The 15,639-nt window shown below is 41.7% G+C and overlaps 1 protein-coding gene across 1 annotated transcript; it reads left to right on the plus strand.

Moving 5' to 3' along the window:
- Positions 1–1,307: 1,307 nt before the first annotated feature.
- Positions 1,308–9,593, plus strand: LOC104405156 (28S ribosomal protein S27, mitochondrial-like; the record flags this gene model as incomplete). The annotated part of the gene is made up of 3 exons (XM_010013771.1): positions 1,308–1,450; positions 4,811–4,966; positions 9,192–9,593. Coding segments are annotated over 3 exons (539 nt in total), but the record flags the coding sequence as incomplete, so codon positions are not given.
- Between the last annotated feature and the right edge of the window lie 6,046 nt (positions 9,594–15,639).

A 15,639-nucleotide genomic window follows, 5' to 3' on the forward strand; every position in this document is an offset into this window, starting at 1 on the left:
GAAAGCAGTATTTTCCATAGAGCTGTAGTGTGTTACCCAGTAGAGATACACATACAAATAGGGACTTTGCTATCCCATTGTCATTCAGTTTAGAGTGGTTTTTATGTTATATAGGTTGGTTGAGTAGTGGTTGTATTTCAAAAATTGACTTCACTGTTATCTGTGGGCAGTAGTACTTGTTCCATGACATTGACATTCAGTAGGTGAAGAGCTATTTACTCTTACATCATGTATTCCACAGTCTTGCCAACACTAATGGAACCAATCTCAGAGAGTGAAAGATGTCTACAGACACAGTGGCTTTAAGCACCTCAGCTATTTTAATTTAGCCATAGTTCATAAGCTTTGTCTGTGCACTTATTATCTTGCTTTTCCTAAACTATTCTCTTCAAAGTAAAGAAGAATAAGGTGTGTTTCATAGTTTTATTTCATTACAGCCAGTGTGCAGATTAGATCGAGAGCTTGGGTACAACTCTCATAAGCTACACTGAAGTGTATGAGTGTAGTTCATTACATTGACAATGAAAAAATCAGTCTTAGAGTGACAATCATTGTATATTAGTACTCACCAAGTGCAATGTGATGTACATTTCCTCTATTATGTAGGAGTTTCATGTTCTCTAGTAATTACTGACAGAAAAAAAGCCACATTGTCAGTAGTGCTGCTTATCACAGATCCTACTAAAGTCAGCAAAGACCTTGTTGCACAGAATGTCTTAAATCAAGAACCAAAATTTTGTTTTGGTGGTTCTTCCTATTTCCTCTACAGTAGAAGGAAGCTACAGTAGAAATAGGGGTACTAAGCTGTATAATTGGCCAGAATGTGTGTTGTAAATACCATACAGTCTGGCCATGACGCATATGTGAGTAGACCCTGAAGGCCAGAGAGTTTAGTCTGGAGCCTTAGATTTAGTGCACAGATGCTGCACAGTCAGTACCTGAAAGCTAAGGAGGCATTTGTCTGAAATCTTCAGACGTCCTTCTCAGAGCTGCTGTTAAAACTGAGAGACAACCAGAAAACCTAACCACTTTTCCTCTTTTCCATCTAGACAAAATTTCTAGGAGGTGGGGGACTGAGCATGGGGAGGAACTGTAAACAAATGTGATAGCCATGAAGGTAGGCAAAAAGAAGGGGCCTTAATAAAATAATAGCAGTTCTGTCAGAGCAGCTTTGTAGAAGAGTGTGTTGTTTTTACCACAGAAGCCAAGACACTGGCTGTCACTTCTGAAAAATAGAGTGAACCCATATGGATTCTATAAGGCTTGAGTGTTAACGTATTAATGCTAAAGTATTTTTTTTATCACAGGGAAAGTGGAGTTGAATAAAGGGCTAAGAGCTGTATACAATCTAATGCCACTGATGTGGACTCCTGGGTACTTGAATAGAGCCTTGCAAGTGGTGGAGAATGTGGCTTCATTGTCAGGGGACAGCAAAATTTGCAAAGAATCTGTAAGTATGAAGGCTATGATGCCCTGAACAAAGGTAGTTTCATACAAGCTAAACTCCAGTAAAATCTGTGAATTCTGTGCCTTGCTAATGAGATGTTCAGCGACACTTCAGAGGTCTTTGGAAGGCGGGAGAAGTAATGTTTAGAATAGAACCATGCTGCACTTGATGAGCCAGTGATGATGTTTACTGGCATGTCTTTGGAGTTGAGTGTCTGTTATTCCCACAAGCCGTTTAAGTTTGTTTCCTAAACCTTCCCCCTGCATAGAGACACCTGGGTTAGTGTCATAGGAAGCACAGGAAGTCTGTGGGGATGGGCAGACATCTTTGTTTCCCAAGTTTCTGAACTCACTTGTAGACATACTTCTTAGCAGTGAGGATGAAATAACACATCTTGTTCTTCTCCCAGCTAATTCTATGTATTCTGTGCCCTCTGAGATGATGTCCTGAGTTACACTGGTCCAAAAATTTTACAGAATGATTTCTATAAGAATTGTAGTGCCTTGAGTTGGGGAGGATGGATAGATTCAGTCCATTTGTGAGGTCAGCTTCATCTAAGGAACTTGTGGCTTAGGAGTGCTGTGGGGCATCAGGCTGATCCTAGAATCAGACATCTTAGGAAGAGTAAGTTAGGAAACCACCACCACATGGGCTGGAGCATAGAAACAGCACTGCTAGCATCATTACTAGGCTTGCAGTCTCTGCAGTCCCATTGACAAACAAAGGCCAGGGCACTGCTCAGCAGATTCTGTCTATTGCTCCACGCTGTGAAGCAGCTTTGTGTAATACTGGACAGTGCAGATAAGGAAGTGTCATATCTGCAACTTGTACCAGATTGAGTTACATCTTCAGGTACATGGTTTTGGGTGTTTATTCCTCACTCCAAGTCTGAAGAATTCAGCCTATCATGCTTGTAATCTTTTATACTTGCAAACCCCAGGGAAATTAAGGAATTCTTCAGCTTGCTCTGGGTTGTAGGTGAACATCCTAGTACTGGCCTGCATTGGCCTGTGGTACAACAGGTCCGTAGAAGATACCATCCTTCTATGTACCAATGCTGTAACAATAGTAAACACTACTGATAATTTAGCAATGCTTTATTCACAGGGACACTTTTTACTTTTTGCACTGAAAAACTAAGAACTTACAAGGTTGTTACTGATTGCTCACTAATGCTGCAAGTGTCTCTGTACAAATACAGTAGTCAAGCCCCAAAAGCAATGACCATGAAAGACACACAGAAACTTCCCTGAAAAGATACTTTGCCTTATATGGATTTTAGGTAGCAGTATATAAACAATAGTGCAAGTCACATAAGTTTCACCAAACTGAGGACCAAGAGCAGGCCAGGATGGTTTGCTATTATCGAAGTAATTGTTCTGTAATGCATTTTTGTGACCCCAATGCAGAAAGGAAAACAGGAAAACATGCTGGTCGATACCCTTATCTAGGGTAAAGTAATTATAGTGTATTGATTTGCATCATCTGGCCTTTTCAACCTAAATGCTTATTAAGATCTTACTATTAAAATCCATGCAAGACATTTTTAGTTACTGTTTCTGACTAAAATGCAGTATTCCTAAAGGTGAAGGACTAGGAGCACTGACCAGGTCAATAACGGGGTCAGTCAACTTCCACTGAATTCAGCAGCAGCAAAGATGGAAACAGTTTCAAGTGCCATAAACCCTTTTTTCCTGCAGTACCCTGGGTCTCTTGTGGGCAGGACTAGGTTGAATATTATGCAATTCTAATAAATCCATATTGAAGCACCAAGAAGTATGGGCCATGTTAAAAATCACTGTTCTTGCATGCCTGCACAATCACAGAGTTATTTGAGAAAGACATGGCCCTGGTTTTGGGAACTCAGCTCTTTTCCAAAATGTAACATTGTTTTCTGGCTGGATGAATTTCATTATCTAAAAGGGAAGTTTTCAAAAGAACTTTTATAACTGCAGTTTTTGTATAAACATTATCAAGTGATTCCAAATGATAATCACTCACTTACTTTTCTTTCAGAAATCAGTGGAAGCTTAAAGCCTGTCCATAAGGGAGTCTCTTTTCCCTCTACTATTACTATGTTAACAAAATAATAGAAATACTGTTTTAGTGTCATGCTATATTGTTTAACTGTGAACAATCAAGACAAGTTTTGGTTTTTTTAATTGTCTCAGAAGGTCTCTGAATGATTGTATGTATTTCCAAGCACATAGTTATTATTTCATTACTTATTTAATCCTGTTTCAGTACTGCTAGTTTAAAGATGGCATTTCAGTGTCAAGAATGTTATTTCAAATAAGCCTAATTTTTATTCCATTATTATTATATTTTATGCTGGGAAAATTAAACTGTAATTATAGAGATCCCTTTTGCTTGGAGAAAACGTCACAGAGTCAAAGGTTACACAGAGTTATTTTATCTGCTGATAAACATTCAGGATTCGTAGAAGGATAACAGCTCTTTGCATTTGTAAAAGCTAAAATTTAAATTGCAGGCAACCTGCATCTAATAATTCCAGTGACGAATAGCATGTTATTCCCAAAACAGCACCAGTATCCATATAGCAGTTCTATCTTTTGTATCAATAATACATACAAAAATAATTTACCAAGTCCCTTAGTGAAGCTAATGCATTCTTCTGATACAAGTGCAATTAGATTAGGAGAGGGTGGTTCTCTTGCTACCTCAAAAGACAAAAACATGAAGAGAACAGAGGTGTCACAGAATAAAAATACACCTATATCAATATATTAAATCCTTACATTTCCATTTTTCCTGTTAAATTGTCAAACTAATGATAGGAATGAGTGTTCTTGTTGTTGAATGGGTGATTTCCTTGCTTCTTTTCACCAAAGAGGTACTATCTTTGTACCTCTAATCATCTATTGTAGAGGTACTCTAATCATCTATTAGAGGTTATATTGTTTGAACAGTCCATAGTAATATCTTATTTAGATGTATCTGTGACTGTGTGTCATGCTGGTGCTTTTACCACAGAGACTACCATTTAGCATTAGTATCTATTGCTAGATATCAGGCCAGGAGGAGGTAACAGCCTAATACTTGACAGATCTGCAGGTACCAGTCAGCATCTGAGTCACAAGGAGTTTTATTGCTGACAGAGGGTGGTGGAATTTTTCTCTTGCGGGTATTTAATGTCCAACCTCAAAGATCTCAAGTACAGTACAAAATTCTTCCAAGTGTAAGTCCCATTTCCTTCTAGAATTTGGTTTTCTTTTTATCATACACAGAAGTCATCTCAAAATACATGGTACCTCATGAAGCTGTTGGTAAACATGACAGCAGTGTTACTCAGATTTTATTTCCATGTTGTTTATGCTAACAATGACTAATGCGATTTTTCAGATCGATGCTTTGGAGACCATTTTGCAGTCTGTCCTTAAAGCAAAAGCTGGTCCAGAATCAGCTGAAGAAGTCAAGGAATTAGAGCAGAAGTCACAGTGTGCAGAATCAGAAGAAACAGAGCAGTCTAAGGTGCCCGAGTATTACAGCCGATTCAAGGTAAGAGAGTTTCATTTATCTAAACATTCTAAGCTGTAGTAGATCTCCATAATACATAATAGAAGATATATATATGCTGGCTTATTATGGCTAGTAGACTGATACCCCTTCAGTGCATCAGGAGTCCTACCTGGCATTTTTGAAACTGATGTCATCTTACATTTTCACTTCTTCAAACAGAAAGCATCAGCCTACAAAGACATAAATGCTCAAGGCCACTTGTGTTTTACGTCTGCTGGGATTTTATCTTCACATTTCATACATCAAAATGATAAATCTATTCCTGTTTGTAAAAGTGGTATGGCATTAGAGATCCATTATCTGACCTTGTGTAGGCTCTTTCTCATTAAGATGTATTGTGATAGGCATGACACCATCCTGAATTTGCTGTCCGTTTGCCTATGTTATGATTAAGTAGGAATGTTGCATTCTGTACTTTGGGAGTTAAGAAAGGCTGTATATCCTCCCTTTTATATTTAGGTCATCACGCTGATGATAAGAATATGAAACACAGCAATTGTTCTTTAGGGCATAGCTATATGATTAGTGCATTGTATTTTTACCATCTTTTAGCTATGTAACGAGCTCATTTTATTTTATCATCTCTGATTAGTGCTTGGTAAAAATCAAATGTTTGAAATTAATCTGTCGCATAGTTCCTGGAGCATACCTGGAACTGTTCCCATCAGTTTCCATTGCAGCTATCATGACCTTAGACAATTGTTCTGAATGCAAACCATTGTTTTCTAAAGAAATTTCAAAAGTTAAAAGACTAGTATCCTATGGTTTCACCTCACATACACACCCTTTTCCTTTCCTTAATTCTTATTTACATAAATTATTTGCCGTTAATCTTCAGAGGATAAACTCACTTTGTAGGCACTTGGAACTTTTTAATTAAAGTGTTTGGGAATCATTGGGTGCTCATCATGAGATAATTAATGCCTGAATGAATTACAGTGAATTAGGTAAACACAACTGCCCTTTGAAGGAGGGAGTGTGATGGTTTTTTGAGTTTCTCATTGTCTGTCCATTTTTGAGCCTTGAAGAAAATAATGCGAAGTGCTCAAAACAAGGCCTAAATGTCAAACTGGGGACAGACTAGTGCCAAGAGAGTAGTTTTCTTCTCACCTCAACCTTTCTGCAAGTTCCATAATTAATCCCAATTCAGGCATTCCCTGGTGTGGCAGTGAATCCCCTGACTTTGAGCCAACAACTACAGTCACAATGCTTAGCTCTAAGCTCTCACCAGAAAAATCTGAATATAAGAAAGACATAGTCCTCATGTGAAGTCTAGGCATCCAACAGTAATTTATATGTAAATAAGCCACAATTTCTAGTTGTCTGGATGAGAAAGGAGCTCTCAAGTCATGATCTGTTTCAGCTAAGCCTGAAAGAGTTCTCAGACCCTTGTCTCAAATCCATTAGGCCAGCACCAGCAAGTCTTCCCAGTTGAACCCCTGGACACCTACGGGCATAGTTCACTGGGCTGAGAAGTTCACTAGAAATCCATACAAGTCTGAGGGAAAGTGCGAGCTCTGAAGCAACCTGGTGATGTTTGCTTTCACTGCTACTGTCCCAGCACACATCATTTGCCACCATGTCATGTAACCCCAACACAGGATTTGCACTTCTGCTGAAAACACTTTGGTTGCACTTTGTCCAGCCCAGCATTAGCCACCAGGTCCCAGTCTTACTCCTTGAGCTCAAAACCGATTGCTTCTGTCTCCTGCTTGCCCAGTTCTCTTTCACAAGTCATATGCACCTGGGTGCATGAGGAAAAGCATGTGAATTTGCTCCAGACACACAGTTCTTCACTAGAACTGTAGCTTGTTCTGCATGGCTTTTATACGCATACTTGGACTCCATGTCTCATACCAACCTTCAGAACAACTGTTCTGAAGGTTGTACCTGAAGTACCTGAAGAAGCTATGGCAGCCTAACGGACACCGTGTGTGAGAGGCAGCATGTCCTTCAGTTCCACAAGCAGGACTTGAGGGCATTTGGCTCTTCCAGATAAACCCTTTAGAGCTGTAATTTAGACTCTCTGTCTGAGACTGTCATTCATACTACCTGTTTTCAGATCCGTTATGCTGAAGCTCACTACTCAGTATAATGTTCCTCAGGCAATTCTTCCCATCTGTGTCAGTGATCAGTAAGCAAGCATTTCATCACATAAATGCTGAGAACACCCTTTCTAAAAGCAGTGCTCCTTCTCTAATGGTCTGCATTCAGAGCCCTGGAGACTGCTTACAAAAATCAATGATATAGCCGCTTAAAAATGTGCCCTTTGGCACTTGCAGGACATAGAGCTTGCTTTCCTAAATAAGTTTCACTAATGTATGACAGCAGAGCAGGGAAGATTCTTGAAGTTCAGTAGTGCCAGTACCGGCTTAGAAGGAAAGTCCTGAGAGTTTCCAATTTGTTGCCTTTCTGTAGTTCAGTATCATACTGCTTAGGTTCAGTGCTTAAACCACCGTTTCAGCCCATCCTTGGTAGTAGTTAATGTGGAGAGTCTGAAGGATTTAAAATAGTTACATTTAAACTGAATATCTAATCTGTAAACATGAGTATAGTTGGCAGGTTCCTTCCCCAGACCCAAGCTGTATGGTCTCTTTGTGTTTCTCTCTGATGCGTTGTGTACTTACTGACATCTCAGAGAAGAACACACCTAAATACTGCTATGTTTGGTGTTAGTCCGTTAGCTTCAAAGCCATTGGGTTTGTTTTCATTCTTTATCATAAAATCAACACCCAAACAGAGCCAAATACCCAGGCCTCTCAGACCTGCCTGCCTAGTATTTTAAAAAGTCTTTAATCTGTTGTCTGTCCAGTTCAAACCTTCGAGGTTTGAGCAGAACACAAGGAAGCTTGCAGTTGTGTTGGCTCAGGCAGGGAAAAACAGAGAGACCTCAGAGGGAATATCATAGTTTCCTGCCTAAGAACAAGTCAGACCCTCAAGACAGGAGCTATGGGGCAGTGCCTTTGCAGTTTATTGCCAGTGGAGGCTGAGGCAAGAGAAATACTGCGGTCCAGCAGCACAGTGCAATAAGCTTCCAGTGGTATGTGGAAGTCTGGTTATCTGTAGCCTCAGAATTGCCACGGTGTTTGGATGAGAAAGGTCGCTTCATCTTTCCATCATAGAATCATAGAATAGTTAGGGTTGGAACAAACATTAAGATCATCCAGTTCCAACGCCCTGCCATAGCTGGGGAGACCTCACATTAGACCATGTCGCCTAAGGCTCTGTCCAGCCTGGCCTTGAACATTGCCAGGGATGGAGCATTCACAACTTTCTTGGGCAACCTGTTCCTATAATGCAAAACAATAGCTTTTATTCAGAGGGCACAAAAGAATCTTTCTAGGACATGTACTTACTTTAAACATTTCTGCAAGCGTGGGCTCAGTAAAATGTTTTATTTAAAAGAACAAAATGGAAAATGTGTTGCTATCTACTGAGTGAGCAAGGGGTAAAGAATATGCCAATGCCATGTCATTTTTCTCACCCAGGAAACTCCTCTTTGGTTGTGTACCTGCACTTTTAAGGCAGTTAACCAGATTGTTAGTGAGCCATCAGGCTAAAGATTCCATAAAGCCAGAAATAGTATCACTGGATGATTCATCATCTTAAGCGAATTAACATTTTTATGCTGCATAAAATCTAGATAAGTAAAGCTCAAGAGAGAAATACTGCATGTTTTCTTACTGAAGCTCTGCTCTTAGTTTCACTGTAGAGCATCTGAAAAAATATCCCTTGCTTTAATACTGTTGTACAGTCTATGTGAGTATAGTCAAGCCTTAGAACACAGTAACTGTTGGGAAGAAAAATCATGGAGTTACTTAGTATGTTCTTAGCAAAAGAGCATTTAAAATTACGTGCATTTGTTGAGAGCGATGCTAATGCAGGTAGTATGGAGCATCAGTTGGTTTCGATGTAAGACACAAGAATGGTTAATTAAAATGAAACTTCATTTTTTTTAGTTTTATTGCTCAAAAATTATTCTAGAGGTTAGCATTTCAAGAAATGGTACCAGCTAACCACAGCACAACACTCCTGGGATAAAGTAGTTCCCTGGCCTACATAGCCCAGTAGTTATAGTGTGTATAGTGTAATAGTTAGATTCAGACAGCAATGTATTGGTTATTACAGAGAATTATTTTGTGACTATTTTGTGACTGACTGGCTCGCTCCTTTTCGCTTTCTGCTAAATCCCTTTTTATGACAGGAGCTATACTCCAAGCTGCATTCACTTGGCAAGGTTGAATCTGAAAGCCTGTTAACCCTGACCACCCAACTTGTCAAGGAAAAGATGCCAGCATGTGAAGTGGAAGACATTGCGAAATATGAGCAGAAGCTAAAGGAGTGGGAGCAAGAACAAGCACTTCTCATTGAGAGAGAAAGAGAGATGAGAGAAAAGGCTAAACAGGAAATGGAAGCTAAGAAGCTAGCTAAAGCGTCTGCTTAGTGCTGGAACTCCAAGACTGCCATGGTGGTATGCATTCCTCTGTCACTGAACTGATCACCATTATTAATATTCACTTCAGTCCCGCTACAAATGTGACTGTATGTGACTGCTGTATGGAAATTAAAGTTTTCCCATTTTGCCTGTTTCCTGAAGTAAAGCACATGTGGTTTAGAGATCTTCGTCCTCTGTATGATACATTTTCCTCCTACCATCAGCCAGGCAGGGGGTGGAAAAGATACAATACAAAGAAACAAGGGTACAAGAAGTAGCTTGCCTGTAACGAAAGGTGTGAAGGGTGGAAGAAACAGAGAGGGAAGAATTTCGAACACAAGTTGTTTCAGTAGAAGTTTCTCACAGGAAAGAATGCCTTGGCTACTCTGAACTTCAGACACTAAGAGGATTAGTGTATACTGATTGCTTTTTTTCCCCTCCAACCCATTTGGAAAATCTAGGCAACTATACATGGAGTTGGAAGCCTAACTTCAGAGTGTTTTTAAAGTACTTAAAGAGTTTCAGCCTAGTGAGTTAGCACTTGTGCAGGCACTCATATGTGCCTTCTCTATAAGGAAATTAGAAATTTCTCATTTTACTGCTGCTGTGCTGCTCCATTTTTAAGGTCAGTACAGAAACACACACAATCACTTCGGCACACACTGCGGAGCTTCATACTGCAGTGCAGTTTCTTTTTATATTCTTGGCGCTGTTTCATGGGGAGTTTGACCTAATTCCCTTCCTGTCTCAGCTGTGTACACGGTCCCATGCCCCAGTCTTCACATCAGTAAAACAATGTAGCTATTCACACAGCACAAGGAAAGGCCAAGGGAGGGAAGGATTATAGTGCATTCGTTGATTGTGGGATGCAACAGCATCCATGCCTGCTTATATTCCCTGTCACCACTGAATCTCATCAGCTGCACCCACTGGCTTCATTCAGCTCAGGGTAGGACAATTTCCTTGATAACATGTTGATCCTAGCAACAGCCCTCCTGTATTGCATCTTCTTAGGGCAACAACACTGTTGTCCCACTGTGCTTTGCTAGCGGGTCTGATAAGCGTTTTCAGTTTTATCATGCACCTGTCTAGTCTTACAGTGATAAAACTCACATCACAAACTTACTGTAAATCCAGTGAGAACACGCTGCAAATCCGTGAACTTGTTTTAAGTGTAGGAAAAGCATCTGCGTACACCAAATACCTCTCTTATTCCCAGCAAATGCACTCAAGAGCCTGATTGCTCTTTTGCAACTTGACAGTCAGCCCCTTCACCCTGTCCTGCAGCTAGGACTTGTAAGTTCTGCAGTACGTTGTACTTGTAACTACTAGTAAGTACTGCAGTACTTACTCATACCGCAATAAGAGAGTGCTCTCTCCAGGTAAGTGGATGATTTTGTGACGTGGCCTAACTAGTGCTGGTTTAGTTAGGCCAATCCACTGCTGGATTTTCCTGGGCAAGTTGTCTAAGTCTCCTGATTTCTTTTTCACCCCCTATTTCTTGGTCTAAATGCTTTCTGATCGTTAGAAGTTAGGGAGCCTTAAGGGAGAGAAGGAAGCCAAACACACTCTTAAAAATAATTTCCTTAAAACTGGTGGCTTTAAAGAGGCCATCTCTCCTATTCCAGTCACAGGAGAATGCAGCGTCTCTTCCCTGACTGCCTATTTCACTTCTTCAATATCAACATAGGTTGTACCTCCAAAGGTTCGTGATCACTTCTGCTTCCAGATCCCTTTTTTAGCTTCTCTCTACAGACACTACCTTCACCCTTCTGGAGACCACAGTTTTAAGACCCTCCTGGCAGACACATGGCCTCTACACTGCAGCTGCTGATCCTGTTGCTTATGAGACACTGTTTGGCTAGGCCACAATGGGCACTGCCGCATTTCTCCTTGTTTCTTGTTATCATCTGCTTCTTGCCAGCCCAAGGAGCCTGTTGCTGGCCCCACCTCCCCCTTCCCTCACCCTGCTTGGTGGATACGCCAGGCTGCTAATGCTAATTGAGCTCCAACAAGCTGCGAGCTGCCATACCCCCCCGCTCTCTCAGAGCACGCTTCACTTCCCCCACAACCAACACCCTTCCCGTTTATTTAAACTATTACAGCAATAGGAGAAAAAATCCTCCTCTAAGCTCTGAGTAGCTTGTTAATGAATGTCACAGGTTGCCTCCTTGTTTTACTCCAGGCGCTATGGGTTTGAATGCTTTGAGCCCAGTCCAAAGCCTAAGCTTAAGCACTCCTACCCCTTGGGAGGCGGGGGGTGGGTGTGTGGTGATGGGGGATGGGGGTGGTGCTGCCTATTGCTCTGTAGGAAACAAAGCAGATTCCTGGGGCCACATGAAGGACATCAAATCCCAAGACCTGCAGCAGAGGTTCCAAACCATTTGTGGCTTTAGAAGCCGAAAGTTCTGCCAAACTCTCGTTCATCTGTCCCCTTGGTACCACCCTGAGCAAGAAACCACTTCTGGCACTTCCACCAGCTGCATGCTGGAGCTCCTCTTCCCTCCCTTTCATGCCCAAGCCGAGTATTTCTCCATGGTCCAGTAGCCTCCATAACTTCTCCCCACCCCAGGTCTCAACAGTCTCTCAATAGCAACTGGCTTCTGCCAAACCAACGTCTTCTCACCTAACAAATTCTCACATTTCCCACAAGCATACCTGCACCCCCCTGAATTCCTCAGCAATCCTCATAGCTGCTTCCCTTTTGACCTTCCCCTTGATCCCCTTCGAGCTCTTCTCGTATCTTGTCTCACATTTATTTCTTCCTCTTCCCAAGGAGGGTACTAAGCGCTTGAGCACCCTGAGATTTGTAGATCCTGGATACAGCTCAGTTTCAAGAGGCTGGAAACACGAATTACCAACTGAAGCTTGAGGGAGGAGAGGAAGGTGATCTCCTCTTTAGTGATCTGACTTACCCACTAGCTTTGAGCAAGGTCAGCAGTGAGACGAACAGTGAGATGGGGTAATTCACAGACCAGACCTGTTCAGTCATGTGCTCACCTTCCTAAGGGAGACATGGATGGTAGCTGTGCGCCACAAATGCAGGAGATGAAAAATCAACAGAATAGCAGCTAAGTCAGCTTGACTTACCTGCTTTTCTCCTTCCCACTCCAGAAAAAGTAAGATAAGATTTCACGCTTTTCCCCCTTGCATAAGTCATGTTGCACACACAACCTGTTTTTCGGTTTCTTGCTGGATTACTCTTAAAAAGAAATTTAAAGAATACTTGCAGCAGCAGCTAAGAGTGAAACTGGGCCCCCGCTAGTCAAAAGCACTTCTATCCAGGTGCCCGTGGTTTTCTGTGCACTCCTGTGATAGCCATCACTTGCTGTGATGCCAGCTGCATTAACAACTGGGGCATCAGCTTTTGATCTGCTGCTGCATGAGCTCTGATGGTAAGGGAAGAATGTGGATGTGTGTATGTGTCCATCTAAAAAAAAAAAGAAGAAAAACAATTGTGCCCTGCAAACACAAAAAGCTCCCGAGTTCATCCAGTCCTGTGCCCTGGAAGTCCTTCAGTGCAAGCTCATAACCCAGTGAGCACTTCCTCATTAGGACACTGAAGCATTTTGAAATGTCTCTGCTTCTTGCTGCACTGTTTCACACGGCTCTCTAGACCTTTCTGTACATGGATACTGGCAAAATGTTTCCTGGAGAGGACAGACCAAAATCTGTTTTGGTAGTAGCACTATCTCCTTTTTTTGGATCACTTCTCCTAGAAATGCTTCTTCACCTCCTGTTTTCATTTGTGACTACAGCTATGATTTGGATTAAAGCTGTTGCAGTTTCTCCCTTATCAGTATATTTCTAAGTCACAGGAGTGCATCTTTCTGTGAAAGTTTCCAAATAATTTCCCTGCTTGTTACCCTGGTGTCCGTGTAGCTAAAGGCAGGGGAAAATCTCCCAGTACTAGAAGGAATACATTTGTGTGCATGGTCACTGAGTTGTGCATGCAAACAAGGTGACTGGCAGCCTAAATAATACCTGCCTTTGCTAACATTTATGGTACAGCATTGACAGATTTGCACATGGCAGGCAGTGTTAAGTGCTCTCCCATATTTCCCAAGGTGTGGGAGAGACCCTTCTCTCAACAATACTACCCAAAAGAAACAGAAACTGCTACAAATGCAGCGCCTGTTTGGTATATTGGCATGAATTCAAATGCTGTTAGGAGAAAAAACCCAGCACTTCAAAGGTAAAAAGCTTTCACTTTTAATTCAAAAAGCAGCTTCCCAATTCAAATCTATGTCAGACATCAAATACACTGCTGATCAGGCAAGTAAATGTGTAACTCTTCCTCCCAGAAGTGTCACTGGCTTCCAGTGAAGCACGGAAGGTCATTATCCATTATTCACGAGAGGAAAATTACATATTTATTCCCTTGCAGCTCAAATAAATGCTGCCTGAAGCCTTGCACAGATGGGCCCTATTTATGGTAACACCTGACCTTGCCGAGATAAGGTTAATAGATGCTCTCAGACCTGGTCCTACACACTGTGGTGGTATTGAGCCCCTTCCCACAGCTTCAAGCACTTGCTCCCTCCCAGTGGCCTGTCCCAGCTGCTTGTCGGCCTGTCCCAGGGCTCCTGTTCACCCTCAGACTGTGGGACCAGGATGATGGCTTACCACAGCTGCAGATGGAGGTTGGCTGGTGCAATGGGGTTTCTGACCTGAGCAGCCATCACTGTGCCAGGCAGAAGACAGTCCAGGGCATAGGTTAGCAAGCATTCTCTCTTCCCCCACCTCCTAAGGAAGGTGGAGTCAGGTAGGTACAAAAGGGAACTGCACCCTTGGCTTTGAGGCATGCAAGATGTGATCCACTGAACAGCATCTGATTTGCAAGTACTGCTCTGGTTTTACAGATGTGATACATGTAATAGAAAATTAACTGTCTACTTCTGGTCTGTCTCCCCATAGAAATACATATGTTTCAGTAATCACAAAGCTATCACTGAACTCAGTTAGCAATTGCATAGTGCTAACTCTTTTGCTGCTTTTGAACCTTTCTGATAAACTGAAGTCCACTCAACCCATTGTAAACGCAGATGCCCCAGGCACAGAAATAGCATTAAAGCCCCAGTAACAAGCACATCAGATTATCAGGACAAAATTGAGCTTTCAGTGTCTTGTCTATTGCAAAACCTGATGATTTCTCTCCTTAATGAACTGGAAAAGAAACTTTAAAGCATGTTCTGGTCCTTATACATGGTAACTGCTGCTATAATTACATCTTTGGAAACTGTAAACTCTCACTGGTAATACTGACTTGCACTCTGGGGGCGTTCATATTAACTATTTAAGTGGCTCATTGTTTCAGTTTACCTTCAACTGTTTAAGCTAAGAAAGTAATACAGCTGGGCTGAGATAACATAAGGTTTGTAAAAGCTCGAAAAGTCAAAATTGATTTCTGGACCTTAACAGGTATACAGAGTGTGCCCTCAGTGTAGATACAGTTATGTATATTTATATTTAGCTTTGTTGTATTAGGACATAAGTTCCATCTATTTCACTTATCTGTGTAATATAAAACACAGGAGATGGCCAAACTGTAGTGTAATGTATAAATCATGGCATGCAATTATTTTGGGAGTGAAGCTGGCAGCAGGTGCATGGTCAACCTCCACCCCCTACCTTGCCAGCTATTTACACTGGAGCGGGTAATGCTGGAGTTGTTGAACTGCAGACAAGTAGCTGCATCAAGTGGCAAGTATCCATGAGAACCAGCAAATAGAGCTTATGCAGATTACAGCACCTGTATTTCTCCTCAGTGTTTCATTTCTGATGGAGATGATGCTGAGCATGCAGTTGAAAAACAGGGAATCCCTTGGTAAGCTGAGGACACTCGGATTACTCAGCCTCTGCTGGGTTTGGGCCGAATCTAAAGACAGCACGTGTAGCACAATAGAGAACAAGATCTAGGGGCTTCATGCTAGTGTGGACTAGTGTCTGGGAGGTGAAAGTAGGGACCACAGCTGTAGGTAGTGGTAAAAACCTGTTCACTACATGGGGAACATGTAGCCTAAGTACAACATGTCCAGAGAAACCCTCTAGGAAAACAGAACTTTGGTGCAATACTGGAAATGAGCTGGATCTATGAGGTGTCACCATGGCTATTACTCAAGAGATCCTGGTCACCTCTTTTCACCCCATCCTAGGAACCATGAAAAACAACAATTTCCTCCCAACCACTGAACACTAGAAATCAGTATTTAACAGT

The sequence above is a fragment of the Nestor notabilis genome, unplaced genomic scaffold, assembly GCF_000696875.1.
Source record: "Nestor notabilis isolate BGI_N333 unplaced genomic scaffold, ASM69687v1 scaffold8654, whole genome shotgun sequence".
In the NCBI taxonomy this organism is placed as follows: Eukaryota; Metazoa; Chordata; class Aves; order Psittaciformes; family Psittacidae; genus Nestor; species Nestor notabilis.